We start from the raw sequence: 15,281 nt of genomic DNA on the forward strand, positions 1-15,281 counted from the left end.
GAAATATTGGGAGAATGCAACCAGAATTCAGTGCGTGCAGGGGGTGCAGAAAGCAAAGATACAAATGTATCCAACCTGCTTTGTCTCTCTCTCTCTTTTTTTTTTTTTTTAAAGCACTTTTACTTAGCATAACACTGCCTGTTAATGTAAGTCAGGAATTGTACTTTCCATTTTGTTTATGTAGCTTCCACCCAAAATGGTTGCTGTAGTGTTTGTAAATCTGCATAGAATTTCTGGGCAGGGAGAGTCTTTAAGGCTCCGATTGTCTGCTGTATTAAGGTCTGGACCCAAGACGCATTTACACCGGGGTTATTTACATGAGTTTTGTACTCCAGTTTAAATTCTGAAGCAGAATGACAGTTATATTCTGGGGTAGGCTGCAGGCAGTGGCAGCTATTAAAGTAGATGGTAGCAGTAGATGGTGGGGAACAAGTAATGGTGGTTGGTGTTTCTCGAGCTTATTGTTCTTTTGGAGTAAATTGTAGACACGTACAACCACCTACAGAGGTAATCCCAGATTCCACTTTTTGGTGGTGGGGATGCAAAAATAGCTGCTGCCGTGGACTGTTGCTTGGGTCACCTGTACTGGCAACACGGCAGCTGGCTTTGCCCAGGGTGAGGAGCCTTACTCGCATTTGGTTATTTCTTCACAGTGCAAGTCTTTGCAGGATGATCACTGAAAGTAGAGGCAGCCTGTCATGGATTCCCAGAGGAGTGCTTACTTGAGGCTCTGGTCTTGTTTGGTCTTTTTTGAGTACCTGCTGCAGCTAGTCTAAGCATGGCTTCTAGAGTGTGGAAGAGCCCTGACTCCTTCCAGCTCTGAGGCCATGGCCATTCAGTCCCTGATCCTCCCTGACTATCTCTGACTCTGCTTCCAGACCTAACCATTCAGCTCCAGAAGAGGAATTTTACCTCTTCAAAGGAAAAAGGTGCTCACCTCAAAATCCCAAGCAGTAAAGCAGACCACTCTTCAATAAACTCCAAGATGAACATGAGTCGGCAGTGTGACGAAGCCATCAGAAAAGCTAATGGCAGTTTATCATGCATCAGGAGATGCATGACGAATAGTTCCAAAGAGGTGATACTTCCCCTCTATCAGGCACTGGTCAGACTGCAGTTGGAGTACTGCGTGCAATTCTGGGCGCCGCACTTCAAGAGGGATGCAGATAACCTGGAGAGGGTCCAGAGAAGGGCCACTCGTATGGTTAAGGGCTTGCAGGCCAAGCCCTACGAGGAGAGACTAGAGAACCTGGACCTTTTCAGCCTCTGCAAGAGAAGGTTGAGAGGCGACCTTGTGGCTGCCTATAAGTTCATCATGGGGGCACAGATCAGAATTGGTGAGGTTTTATTCACCAAGGCGCCCCTGGGGGTTACAAGAAATAATGGCCACAAGCTAGCAGAGAGCAGATTTAGACTGGACATTAGGAAGAACTTCTTCACAGTTCGAGTGGCCAAGGTCTGGAATGGGCTCCCAAGGGAGGTGGTGCTCTCCCCTACCCTGGGGGTCTTCAAGAGGAGGTTGGATATGCATCTAGCTGGGGTCTTCTAGACCCAGCTCTCTTTCCTGCCTATGCAGGGGGTCGGACTCGATGATCTATTGAGGTCCTTTCCAACCCTAACATCTATGAAAAGCACTGAGTGGGGCGCAAAGGCCATGCAGCCAGAAGCCCCTGCTACATCCAAAGGGTTAAGGAGTCCTTCTGTTCCCAATCCAGTTTGGAGAAGCCTAAGCACCCCAAAGTTAGCTCAGCTGTTTTCTCTCCGATTTGTAGAGCCTTGAATACTCCATAGTAATTTAGCTGTGGAATAAAGTTCCTTTACTTCAGACTTCCAGCTCCCAGGTGGACATCCTGTTTTTCAGTCTGCTCTATCTATTGTTTAAAGCACATGGTTTTGGAAACCAATTGATCTCTACCAGCTACACTAGATCAATTATCTACAGCCAAAGTCTATTTACAACCCCATCTCCATACCACCAGCCACTGCTAGATCCATTGTCCACAGCCAAGCTCTATTTACAACCCTATCTGCTTTGATCCCACTGACTAGAACGCGTACCTAAAGGATCTGGAGCAGGGCTTCCTACAATAACAAAACAACCCCAGAACTGTAGCCACTCAAATCAACAAAGCCAGACTCAGACCTTGCTCTCATCTGCTACAGTACCAACCCAGACAAGGACAACAGAGTCCCCCTACAACCCACGGCTTGAACACCATAGACACACAGTTAAGGACCTCCAGGCCCGTTCTGCAAAAGGATGACTATCTTAAAGTAATCACCTGGGACAAAACTGGCCTGGCTTACAAGCAGCCCCGATCTCAGTCATGACTGTAAAGCAGCAGGCTACCTAACTCCCATTCTCACTGGGACTGTAAGGCCTTGCATCAAACACAGATGTCTGCTGTGCCCCAACATCAATACAGACCACATCATCACTGGACAAAATAAAACATGGATTATGACATCTGAGTTTCAATTGCTTGCAACTCTACCAGTGTTATATATGCTGTCACCTGTTCACAGTGCCCCTCTGCTGTCTACGTTGGACAGTCAGGGCAATCCCTACATGAAAGAATGAATGAATACTGATTTGATATCATCTGCAGGAAGACATGGAGGGCTAACTTCCATGGACACTCCCATTGCTGACTTCATTGGCCTCTCTGAGGCTTTAGGCAGTCAGCGGCAGTTCTTATCTATTGCTGTCTGACAAAACCTATAAGCATTGAGGCACTGAATGTCTTCACTTGGTCTGGCCTTTGGATTGTGTCTCAGTGGTCTAAAGTGGGGGAGGGATGGTAGGTCTTGGGGAGCTTCCATTCCTTTATGCTCCTACATAGGCTTATGTGTCGAAGGTCTTGGTATGATAGTTGCAAGACTCTATACAAGCAGATTCATCAGACACCTGACTAGACCTCTTACATGTGTACCGTGATCCAGAGGATCAGCGGTTGCCTACTTTGTTTGCCTCTCTCAGTACTGCCCCCTCCACTTGCTTCTCCCTTGAAATTTTCTCCCTCCTTATACTGTTTTGTGCACACACATTCACAGCATCTGGTAAAGTGAGCTTCAGTCCACAAAAGGTTGTGCTATGGAAATATAGACTACAACTTTAAACCATTGCTCCTTGTACTGTCATCTGCCACCTCTGAGAACAGTCTAGCTCAGGGGTGGCCAAAATGGCAGACCTGGCCAGTGACTAAACTCCATTTCCCAGCAGCTCCTGCTGGTGGTGCTGCAGCCAGTTTTCATGGAGACCCCAGGAGCGGCGGTCCTGTGACAGTGTGGGGCCAGGGTTTCCATGATGACTGGCCCCAGCAGTGCTGGCAGGGAGCTGCTCCGTGGCTGGGATTTTGCAACGGTGACAGTGTGGTCCAAGGGACGGGCAGGGACATGCAAGCAGTGGATCATGGCTCTGCCCCAGCTCCAGACCATGCTGTCCCACTGCAAGATCCCAGTCCTGGCCTTGGAGCAGCTCTCCATCCAGCTGCGCATGCTGCCAGTACTACTGGGTCTGGTTTGCATGGAAACACTGGCACAGCACCACCCCTATTGGGGTCTCCATGGAAACAAACTGCAGCGATGTGGGCAGGGGCTGCTGGGAAATGGAGTCTGCCATGGACCCTATCCAGCCCATGGGCCGGACTTTGCCCACCCCTAGCTCTATATTCTTTGGACTTACCCTTCAGATGGTGAAAGGCTGCTATCAAATCTCCCCATAGTTTTCTCTTCTGCAGACTAAATAAGCCCTATTCCCTCAGCCCTTCCTCAGAAGCCATGTGCCCCAGCCCCCTAACCATTTTTGTTGTCCCCCCCCGCTGGACTCTCTCTAACTTGCCCTTTCTGTAATAGGGGACCCAAAACTGGACACAGTACTCTAGATGTCACCTCACCAGTCCCATATAGAGGGGAATAATTCCTTTCCTTGATCTGCTGACAGCACACTAACAGCAGCCCAGTATGCTGTTAGTCTTCTTGGCAACAAGGGCACACTTTTGACTTGTATTTAGCTTATTGTCCACTGAAACCCCCAGGTCCCTTTCTGGAAAGATGCTGCTTTGCCAGGTGGTCCCAAGCCTGCATGGGATTCTTCTATCCTAAGTGCAGGACTTTTCACATGTCCTTGTTGAACCTCAGGAGATTTCTTTTGGCCCAATCCTCCAATTTGTCCAGGTCACTGAATCCTAGGCCTATCCTCCAGTTTATCTACTACGCCCCCCAGCTTGGTGTAATCTGCGAACTTGTTTAGGGTGCACTTTATGCCATCTACCAGGTCACTGATTAAGCTATCGAACAAAACCAGCTCCAGGCACTCCACTTGATACCGGCTGCCAAGTAGACTTCAAGCCATTGATCACTATCTGTTGAGTCTGATGATCCAGCCAGCTTTCTGTTCACCTTACAGTCCATTCATCCAGCCCATACACCCTTAGCTTCCTTGCAAGAATGCTGTGGGAGACTGTATCAAAAGCCTTGCTAAAGTCAAGGTATATCATGTCCACTGCTTTCCCCACATCCACAGAGTCAGTCACTTCATCATAGTGTATGGGCCGGGAGCGACCCGAGCCCTTTTCCGTGCTGCACGCGGGCTGTGGCCAGCAGCCCGGGCACGCTGGGTCGGAGAGGGAAGGCCGTCGAGCTGGAATTAGGCACAAACGCTTAGCGGTAGTTTAAAAGATTGTTTACTTACACCAAGATGGCAGTGGTGTAGGCTGGAAAACTTGCTTGAGTTGCGGTTACAGACGGACAACAAAACAAAACTCGAACCTGCAGGGCACGAGGGTATGTTGCAAGGGGTATTCGGCGATGGGAAGATGCAAAACACGAGGGTACGTCGCAAGGGGTTTTCGGCGACGGGAAGATAAACCTGCAGGACTCGAACCCGGGTAGAAGAGCTCTGAGGTCGGTCGTCTGGCAAGGACTCACACGAAGTTTGCTAGGCTCCGTGGGTCCGGTTCTTTGCGCGCAGGAAGGGATACGTCTAGGCTGCGATCGACGACGGGGAGAGGCTAGAGGTTGATCAGACCTCTGTTGCCTGCTTGAAATGCGCTGGGTCCGTAAGGATCCGCAGCGCTTAGAGATCTTCACAGCGTGAAGTCTCCTCCTCCCTTGTTCGTGGAGTCCTCCAACTTGGGCGGAAACCACTCAAGCCTTTTATACGGCTAGCAAGCCAATCACTAGCCGCCACGTGTGAATAATTTAGAACTGGCCAATAATGGGACTCGAATTAGCATACAAATGGCGGGAACTCTTTGCAACGAGCATTTCTGTGCTGCAACAAAGAAATGCTCCCTGCAAAGAAAGCTTCAAATTGGCGGGAAATTCTCCCTTGCACCGGGGAGCTCTTTTGCAGCAGAAAACTCCACCGTGCAAAGAAACTGTAATTTAGCGGGAACAATTTAGCAGTGCTGAAGCACACAAAAACAAAAATCACACCCTTTGGGTTGTGACACATAGAAGGCAATCACGTTGGTCAGACATGACTTGTCCTTGGTGAATCCATGCTGACTGTTCCTGATCACCATTTTTTTCCTCCAGGTGCTTAAAAATGAATTCCTTGAGGACCTGCTCCATGATTTTTCTAGGGACCGAGATGAGGCTGACTGGTTTGTAGTTCCTTGAATCTTCCTTCTTCTCTTTCTTAAAGCTGGGCACTATATTTGCCCTTTTGTGCAAACCCATTAAAATAAGGCCTCAGCTAGGTTTCTGTAGCTGTCACTCTTACACTCATCCTTTACCACAAGTGAGACATTGGCAGCATGTTTTTGTAGAGCTCCATATCTTTCTTGTTGTTTTATAGGTAAACAACACTTGTTGAGAATGATAAACTGTATCCAGTGTTACAAAAAGGAGAAATAATTTGGTTCTGTTAAATAAACATTGGATAAAAATAGATGATGCAGATTTTTGAACCAGATATAGTGTCATGAGAATTTTCTATGAGCTGGTCTGGTTTTGTTGGGCTGCTCAACAGACAGTTATTTGCATAACACGCAGCAATTTTACCCCCAAACAGAAGTCAGTTTACACAAGGTAGAAGAAGGCAATTCACCTTCTTGGAAGAAAATTAAGTGATGCAAACTGCTTTTTCTCTTTCTCTACATTGCATAATTTATTACTATTTCATTTTCCTTCTTTATTATTCCCACACTCTGTCAGCATTTCTGACTGAGAGAGAACACTTCCTCTGAATTGGTCAGGGGAAGAAAATAACAATTGACTTTCATGAGAACCAAGAGAATAACGAAATACTCTGTGAGACTCCATTGCTAGATGCTGAAACTTGGAACCCATTTGCTTAAAGAAACAGCAAAATCAGGAAGCATTGACATGGTGGTCTGGCCAGTCTTTTTTACCCACTTTAACATAAGGTAACATTTATTGTAATAATTAAGGCCCAGAATAAGGCTATAAAGTTGGGAAGAGAGGTACTGCAAAAACTCAAATACAGAGGATTTGCAAAATGTAGGGGCCTCCATTTTAGACTACCCAAAAAATGTGATAAACTAAATGGAGAAAGAAAATAGAACTAGATAAATCCAATATAGCTTTGTAATTTCAAAAGAATCACTTTCTCTCTGTAGGATAAAAGACATTAAGAAGTAATAAACTGATCTATGGGGTCCCCTGAGTAAACATAATGATAACTTACATTTTATGCTTTGTTGTTTTTTTTCCCTTTAGTTAACTGGATCCATTTTGCTTCCAAATTCTTAAAGAAATATAAATGTTGAAAACTTATACTGTTACGTGCAGTGCAGTACTTTACTGGGGGAATTATCATTCTAGTTGCCATAGTTATTTCATCTATTGTTGATGTTAATTTTGATTTTTCACTTTTAAATATGAGAACTTATGTACATGCATGTGTTTTAAATGGTTAGATTTCCTAAGTGAGTAAAAGATTTGTATCTTTTAACTTCTTCCTTTCCTCTGCCTCTTGATTATTTTGTTTCCTCTATTGCATGATGTGCCATTTTCATTTGTCTCCCTTTCTCCAAGAAAACCCCAACAGCCAAAAGATTTTGTTGGCTTAGAGACAGTTCATTCTTATTCGCGTCTAACCATATATTCAGTTAAAGCATCACAGGGCTCTGATTATGCGGTGTCTCACAGCATCCAGGTATTGATTTTCATTCCTCTGGAGTGGTAGGTTGGCCCAAGCTGGTACATGGAACACACTATAAAGCATGGAATAGACTATATATCCACTAATGAATAATGACCAAAATTGGTAATAATATTTAGGAAATATCCAAGAAATGAGCCGAGTAGGAAGAGATGAGGTGGCTGAAATGGCATTAGTGTGACTGTCTTCTGGACATGTTGCCAAGCCAAATATGACTGCTTCTCAGTCAACTGCTGTTTCTGGTTATATTCTTTTCAAGCCATCGGTGATTACCTAATGGCCAGTTTACTCCACAACTGTGTCTACAGTGGTGGTCTCCAACTTTTTAAAGTAGGAGATCACCTTTGGCATTTAAAAGTAACCCAAGATCTACTGTGTGCTGCCCCAACTCCTCCCCACAACCCAGCAGGCGAATCTGTGCTGAGGGAGGTCGGGGGGGGGGGCATCGAGTCAGAGGGAGAAAAAATTATTTGAGGGCATGCCTCCCCAACAGGTAAGTCCCACCCAGCCAGGGCCCCACTTAATTTACCCCTGCTCCTGCCTGTGTGGCACTGTCCCTCACCGTGGGGGCCTTGATCTAGCCCCCACTTCTTCCCTCCCCCACGGACTGACCTGCTGGGCTGGGGCACATGCGTGCATGCATGCGGGCACTCAGCCCTCCACCCCAGCCTCAGATTGACTCCAAGAGGCTCCAAGATCTACCAGTGAATTGAGATCCACTGGTTGGTGACCGCTGGTCTACAGGCACTCTGTAGAGTCCTCCATGAATGTAGTATTCCAGTGAATCTTGCTGTGGAGACATTGAACCAAAGGTCCTTTGGCTTATTGCTGTTGACTTTCCTCTAGATACTATGTACTTCCCTTCCCCCTTTGCTTTATTTTTTTTTCTACTGAAAGACTCATTGGGGATTGTAATAACTGTAGATAACAAAGCTGGAAAAGACCTGTTAGATAATTGTGTCCTACTGTAGGCAGAATGTAATTTGTTGACAGAATTTCCTTTCTCAAGAAAACTAGTAGTGGCTTCACTATTCCCTCTGATTTCCCTGCATAGCATTACATATATAACCATTGATTCCCTTGTGTCCATTGACAATAGCATTTGAGCTAAATAAACCTGGGTGGAGCTCGTTAATTGATAATCCACAGTATAAATAAGTAAGTACTAGGGTTCAGAAGAGGGGTTCTTGAACAGACCTGGAATTTCATTTTTAGGCTATGTAACCTTTTATTTTTTAAAGTCTAAATTTAATGAAAGTTTAAAAGAATCATCCTATTGTTCTAATTTGAGTTCTGGGCACCCTTTACATCCCTTTTTCTTGATATTGGGTCTCTCTCGAGTATACATGATGCTTGCTGGAAGTTGAGAAAAGAGTTCATTACAATGTCTGGCTTCTACCGAGCCTCAAATGTCCCTCAACCATGAACATATGCTGTGTCGGTCTGTCTGATGCTGCACTACTTTCCAGGATTATAGCATTTGTAGGGACTTCTGTAAACTCTTAAAAAAAAGTTTTCATTTGCCTTTCATTTATTCCATTCTAAATTGACTATCTGCATCTTTCCAGTAGCAATTCTCACCTTCCATTTAAATTTAATTAGTGTTGAGATAAGTCTTCTGTTGTGTGTCTGTCTTTGCTCTTTTATTGCATTCATTCTTTATTCTTATCTATTCTTTAAAGCGCAGAAAACATTTACTGTGACCAAACCGGTCCCCATTTACAAACTTTTATTTCACAGTAACGAAAAGGGGTGGGGGAGGGGCTTCATACAATGATTTCTGTGTGTAAGGGAAAGAAGCTGATATGTTTTTAGAGGAAGTCATGAAAAATCATGGTGCTTGGTTTTCATTCTACTTTTGCTTTATAGCCTAGAATTATTTTAAAATGCTAAGTATTATAAAAAAAGTCTTTGAAGTTTAACTGATAATTTTTAAAAAAGAAGAAAAAAGGCAATTCCTTCTCAGAGAAGCTTTTAATATATGTTCTACTGAGTTTTATTAAGTTATTCATCTCTAATCCAGATCAGTATCTGTTTAACAAAAGTGCTCAGCTCAGAGCATAGGGAACTCGTAGCGCTTGTAAAAACTTAATTGCCAGGAAGCACTCTTATACTGCTGAAAATGTTTCATGAGATACCTTAATGGATTTCAAGTAAGCCTAGGATAACTCTGAATTGTTAAGTTTACTGCATTTTTAAAGTAAAGTGTGTGATCTGTTGCATTTATCTTCCAGTCATGAAGTGACATTATGTTCATCATTTCCCTTGTGAAATTTATTACTAGGTAATTTTGATTTTATTTTAAAAATACCTCTCTAGGTACAGGTGTGTGGATTGTATTCGGGAGAAGAATTTCTTGAAACGTTTGACTGTCCTATTAAAGTAAGTACTTTTTAATTAATCCTTAATAAATTGCAGCATTTTTGTCTTTAATAACATAAGGATCATGCTGACTCCTATTCTGCAAAATAAAGCAATGCTTCTTCCCCGTGCTAATATACATATCACCCGAAAATGGTTTGCTATGTTAGCATAAAAACTTTTGATATGGTTATGTTGGGGGGAAAAGTTGATCTAGGTTTTGTAGAAAGTAGTACTGAGTTTTTCAAATACAAAAGGCAAAACATAAGGGGAAGTTGTCAGCCATCTGCTGTTTTCTGTCTTAACTTATTCCTCTCTTCTTGTAAGTCTGTGATTATAAATTGTGAGGGTTCTGCTAGGTCAGTATTTGAATTGATTATAATCTTAAACTTACCCTGGGAGAAGGCAGTGGGTCGTGATGTCACAACGGTGAGGCATACTTTGTTGAGGGAAAAACTTCAATTACTATTCTCTTAACTTCATCTATGTTAGTGGCTAGCGATCAGAAGCTAGCAGTCAGTGACAGCACTAGCCTGGGGCAATTAGGAGAAACTACCTTAGGTGCCAACTCACTGCGGGGAGAAAAGGGGTGCAGAAGAAAACAGCTGCCACCAGCAGCTGCTCAGTCATGATCATGCCAGGAGCATGGCAGCAACTAGAAATGCCAGTGTCCCTGTGCCCTGAGTTCCTCGTCGCATTATGCCGCTGCTAGCAATAGTAGGATTCTGTGAAGACCTAGGTATCCTCTCTGAGGCTAGGTACAGACATTCAGAAAGCCTGAGGTGAAATTGAGCTAAGTTATATGGTTTCCTATAAGTGCCATAAGTTTGATGGGTAGTGAACAGAGTACACATTCGTCCTTTGGTGGAGGGGGGCAAATCTTAGACTGGGTTCTGACATTTTTAAACCAGTCTGTGTACTGAACTTCCATTGTGTTATGGGTCTAGATTGGTTTCTGTAACAGAACTTCTGTTCTGTCATGGGTATAGACCGGTTTCCTATCACTTATACCAGTAAAAGTGTAAAGTCTGTACTGGGCCAGAAAGAGTTCTTGTAGGAAAAAAGGAAACCAGCTGGTTTGATTTAAGGTTTTGTTTTGTGGAAAGAACAGTCATCACAATTTTGCTGACAGGTGTAGCCCAGTATAGCCCATTCACTGTTTAGAAGCTTCCCTGTAACTCTTAATGGGAAAAGAACATTTGTATGTCTTGTCACCTAGTAGAAGGAATGTAGTTGTAATAATCTATATATGGCAATATTTAGCTAATTTGAAAGTTAAAACAGGTGTTGTTGCAGTTGAAGTCCCTGTAATGCTTAATAACTTCAACAGGAATTATTTTTCTCCCACATTAAATCCAGATTGTTGCTGTTCACCCTCAGTTTGTGAAATCCCCCTGCAAACAGTTTGTAACAGGTGGTAAAAAGGTAAGTTGCCGTATTCTAAAAGGTAGGTCTTTCTTCCCTTCCTCTTTGAACAAAGTTTACAATTCAAATTAATAGATGTATGTAACACACACACACACACACACACACACACACATATATATATTCACTCTCTCTGGGACTTCTATCTGCTCGAACCCTTAAAATGAGGACAAGAACAGAATTTTATCCATAGTGTTCTGTTCTATGAATTAAATAAGCAAAGTGGCAATTGACCCATTGTCCTTTAAGCCTTGTTTTGCCTTTGTTTCTTATGGGAAGAGTGTCCTCAGAACTTGACACCTTATTTGTAAAATCACAAATCAGGATGGGGATTGACATCTAATTCTGTACCTGTAGTATTTAACCTTCATTTCAGGCATTTTGGTCTTATTACATTCACATTATTTGTTTTTGAGTAGAATTAATTTTGATTCTCAACTTGCAGATAATGAAGTCTTAGGTAATAGTGCCTCTACCTTCTGATGCCTATTTTGGACAGAAGGCAGGGTAGATTTTCACCTTAGAAACTAAATCCTAGACGATGCATAGCATCTGATGATGAGCCACTGCTTACAAAAGTTTAGGCATCTCTGATTTAGTTAGTCTGTAAGGTGCATATCTACTCTGCCTTCCATATGACTTCAGATTAATATGGCTAACTACTCTCTGCTCATGTAATTTTGAGGTCAAACAAAAAAAATAAAACAGGAAAATGCTATTTTATTATAATTGTTTAACTTTTTAACAAGTTACTGTGACCCTTTTGAAATAGAAATGAATAGCCATAGTTCCAGATGCATTGAGCCAAATTTGCCTTGCATTCAGAAAGCACATACTAGTAATGGCACTGTTTTTCATCAGCAGTACAACTTATTACCAATAGTCATTATTTATGTATTAAAACAAACAAAAACTACTCTCTGAATGCTTTGGTTGTCTGACCAGTCTGCATTAACCACCAAAGAACGAACTATCGGTGGATATCTCCCAACAACAAAATTGTCAGGCTTTTTCATGCTGGACATGGTGACAAGGGGAGAGAAACTGGGAATTGATAGAACTTGGAAGTGCTGTCAAGTGGTCAAATAACTTGGATTCACTTGATGCTGAACAGAAAAAAAATTAAGGATTGAACACATCTCTTTGGTTATCTTTGATTACCTGACAGGTAGTTTTATATTCCTGCTTCTTGGAAATTGTATACTGATTCCTTATACCTTCATACTTTGCTGAGAAACTTTCCTCTTCAGGGGAACTTTAATAGACATCTTGGCATATGATAGGTAATATTATTGTATTAAAGACCTGACCCTTGTTATTTAATTTTACTTGCTTCTGTATCTGAAAAACAAATAAACAAAAAGCCTCTAAAAAGAAACTTATTTTTAAGGTTGTAGCAAAAAAAATAGCCATGTTATACGCTGAATCTTTTGAAATCCTATCCAATCTTTTGATTGCTGTATGGAAAGATCATATAGATCTGCATTTTTAGTTGGTTGGATTCAAGGGTCGTACATAATATGGAGACTACTTTGGTAAATCAATTTGGTTTTGGTTTTAAAGTTTTATTTAAAACTAAAAGTCAAAATCTATGCTTCCCAGTATGAAGAAAACCCTTGAGAATCTCTCCCAATACAATGTTATGTCTGAGTTGCATATAGAAGAAGTGTCTAGAAAAGTGTGAGTTCTCACCATCCATCCCCACATTTTTAACTCTGGGACCTAAGAAAAGAGAATCCAGTGTTTGCAGAAGGACCTGGAATGGAGTGTTGCCATTTCTAACAACAGCCTCCAGCTACATTATATGCATTGTCACTTCAGAAAGTGTGAGGGATCCTTTTTGTTTCTTTCTTGAATTTCTTGCTTATATTGGTTTATATAATAAATCTACAATTCTAATACTTTATGGCCTCAGTTCAAGAAAGCACTTAAGATATGCCTTCATCCATTCTTGTTAACTTTAAAGTTAAGCACCCGCTTTAGTACTTTGCTTAATATGAATGCCTTCCAGAACTAAAGTTTCTGTTTGTTAATTTCCATTTTCTTAATTATATTTGTTTTGAGAAAAATCAGTCCTTCATAAAGGGATATAAGGGCATTTTACAGTGTAGCATCCAAGGGGCCATTATGTAAGTATAGCCTTAAATTGTAACTATTTTTTAAAATGGGGGCATATTTATAGATTCTTGATTCCAGGAACCTTCTTCAGAACTTTTCAGGTTTTTGTATGGTACTGAGATTTAAAAAAATACAATGTTTTGCAAACAGCCATGATGGAAGTAGGCATTTTAAAATTTTGTTGCACAATTCTCTAAAATCTGCTTAATTTGGTGTATGCTGCTGTCATTTCAAAGCACCATCCTAAAACAGGAAAAAAGATATCGTGGTCAAATTAAAGCTAACTTTTGATTATACAGGATGTAAATGAAAACCATATCTGTTAAGCTTATTTATTTGAATAAAAATGCAACACTTAAATTTTTGGATAAGGTAGTTGCCTCGCTTTTCAGAAAACAGTAGCTTTTTACAGGTGTATGGTATCCACCTCTGAAAATTATAGGTGGATTATAGAGGCGTTGACGTGATCTCAACTGGAGGTGCTAGGTAAAGTACTAAACAGAGGAACATTTCTTCGCTTAACTCTGTAATTAAGTACAGCACCATTGTGAATGGATGATGGTAACCCTGAAATAATAATATATTGTAAATAACAGGGCATCCCTGGCCAGACTGGATAGCAGAGCTTCAAGGCAAGGGGAAAAGACAAATACTGTGCTATTGAAGGCCGTAACCTTCTGCCTTTTAAAAAAGGGTCTAATCTTAAAAAATAACAGGGTGAAAGCTAGCTAAATGAGGGTAGTAAAGCTGAAATAAAGGTGTTCTTCACTTAACCCTTAACATACTGGTGTTTCTCAACCTGTCAGTTGAATGAATGCTATAGAGCAGTAGAGGTATCCACAGTACACATAGGGTTAAAGAGGCCAAAGTAACTGAGAGAGAAGATTGAAGGATATGTAGGTTCCAAAATCAAGGTATTGGCTGCTTCATTGTGTGTAAAGACAGCTTATATGAGCAGAGCAGTTTGAGGTATGTCTCTCTTTGTAAAGCTGTTGGTGAGGTTTTACATTTGTGGGGGTTTGGACCAATATCCGGATATTGCTAGGAAAATATGCTCTAAGTCGAATAACTGACCCACACCATTAGTGACAAGACTGTTCCCACATAACATGAAAACATTTGTTAAAAAGTTTTGGGGACCTGCTTTTAAATGGGGGTGAGGAGACTGCACGTTCTAGGCCATGTTTAATTCCTACAGAAGTCAGCGATGAAGGACACTCAGTACCTTACAGGATCAGGCCCTTAATTTTCTAAAGTGACTTTGAGTACTGGATGCCCAGACTTAAAGAAGTTTGATATATAGACTAATGAAGCTGCGTTTTTTTTCCAGAAATCATTCAAAGTTGAACACTGAGAACAGTAATCATTTTGGAAATTTAGGGCCAGTTTTTTCTGTTGCTAAGGCAACTGAAGGGCCAATTTTCCAACACAGAAGGTCCCACATATTTCCTTTCATTCATGTTTTAGCTAAAAATAAAATATGGAGGGTATGATCATCTCATTTAAGTGCCCAAACTACATGCAGCTGCTGTTCATATGTGCCAGAAAAGCCACACAAAAAAAGATATTGTTGCTTAGGGAAAGCATTTATTTAAAAAATCTAAGATAATTTTTCAGCGATAATGCATCTTGCCCTGAAATACTATCTCCACTGTCTGACATGCTATAAACAAGTTTATTTTACATTCTGTTTCACTTAAGTTGCAGCAACCTCTAATGCAGTGATAGGATAGAGATTATGAACAAATGGGGAAAGGAGAAATGAAAACACATTCTTTTTAGGAAGCTGAAGTTGCTGTTGTGAGAATTGCAGTGGAATTCATACGTTAAAGTCAAGTCTGCTAGGGAATGTCTTGGATTTTTTTTTAATTGTCTGATTTTTAGTGTCAGCAGATGCACTTTAACTTTGCTTTGTGAGTAAGTAGACGACCTTTACCTCTGAACCCTACTATATGTACTTCATAATAACTGGTTGGACTACTTTGACAAATTATTAAATTGTCAGGATGCTGTTTGCAGCACAGTCCATTTTTAGAAACCAGATAGTCAGCTGTTTGGCATTGCATTCGGTAGTAGAAGAGTACCAGACAAGAAAGGCAGATTGCTTTGTAAGCTGTAAAATGTCAGTCAGTAAATACTGAGAGGTCCAGTTTAAGTGAAGTAAGAGTAAATACTATGGCAATCTGTGCCCAGACATTGTGTAATTTACCTTAAGCAGTGTCCAGGCTGTAGCATCAACCAAGCC

The 15,281-nt window shown here is 41.6% G+C and overlaps 1 protein-coding gene across 1 annotated transcript in view; it reads left to right on the plus strand.

Annotated features, from left to right (window-relative positions):
* The window catches only part of VPS41 (VPS41, HOPS complex subunit), a 169,635-nt gene that overhangs the window by 68,991 nt on the left and 85,363 nt on the right, over positions 1–15,281 (plus strand). The window contains exons 6-7 of the mRNA XM_006020447.1: positions 9,452–9,514; positions 10,853–10,918. Coding sequence (XP_006020509.1) covers positions 9,452–9,514; positions 10,853–10,918 — 129 coding nt within the window. The remainder of the gene's footprint in view (positions 1–9,451; positions 9,515–10,852; positions 10,919–15,281) is intronic.

Source organism: Alligator sinensis, unplaced genomic scaffold, assembly GCF_000455745.1.
Source record: "Alligator sinensis unplaced genomic scaffold, ASM45574v1 scaffold254_1, whole genome shotgun sequence".
In the NCBI taxonomy this organism is placed as follows: Eukaryota; Metazoa; Chordata; order Crocodylia; family Alligatoridae; genus Alligator; species Alligator sinensis.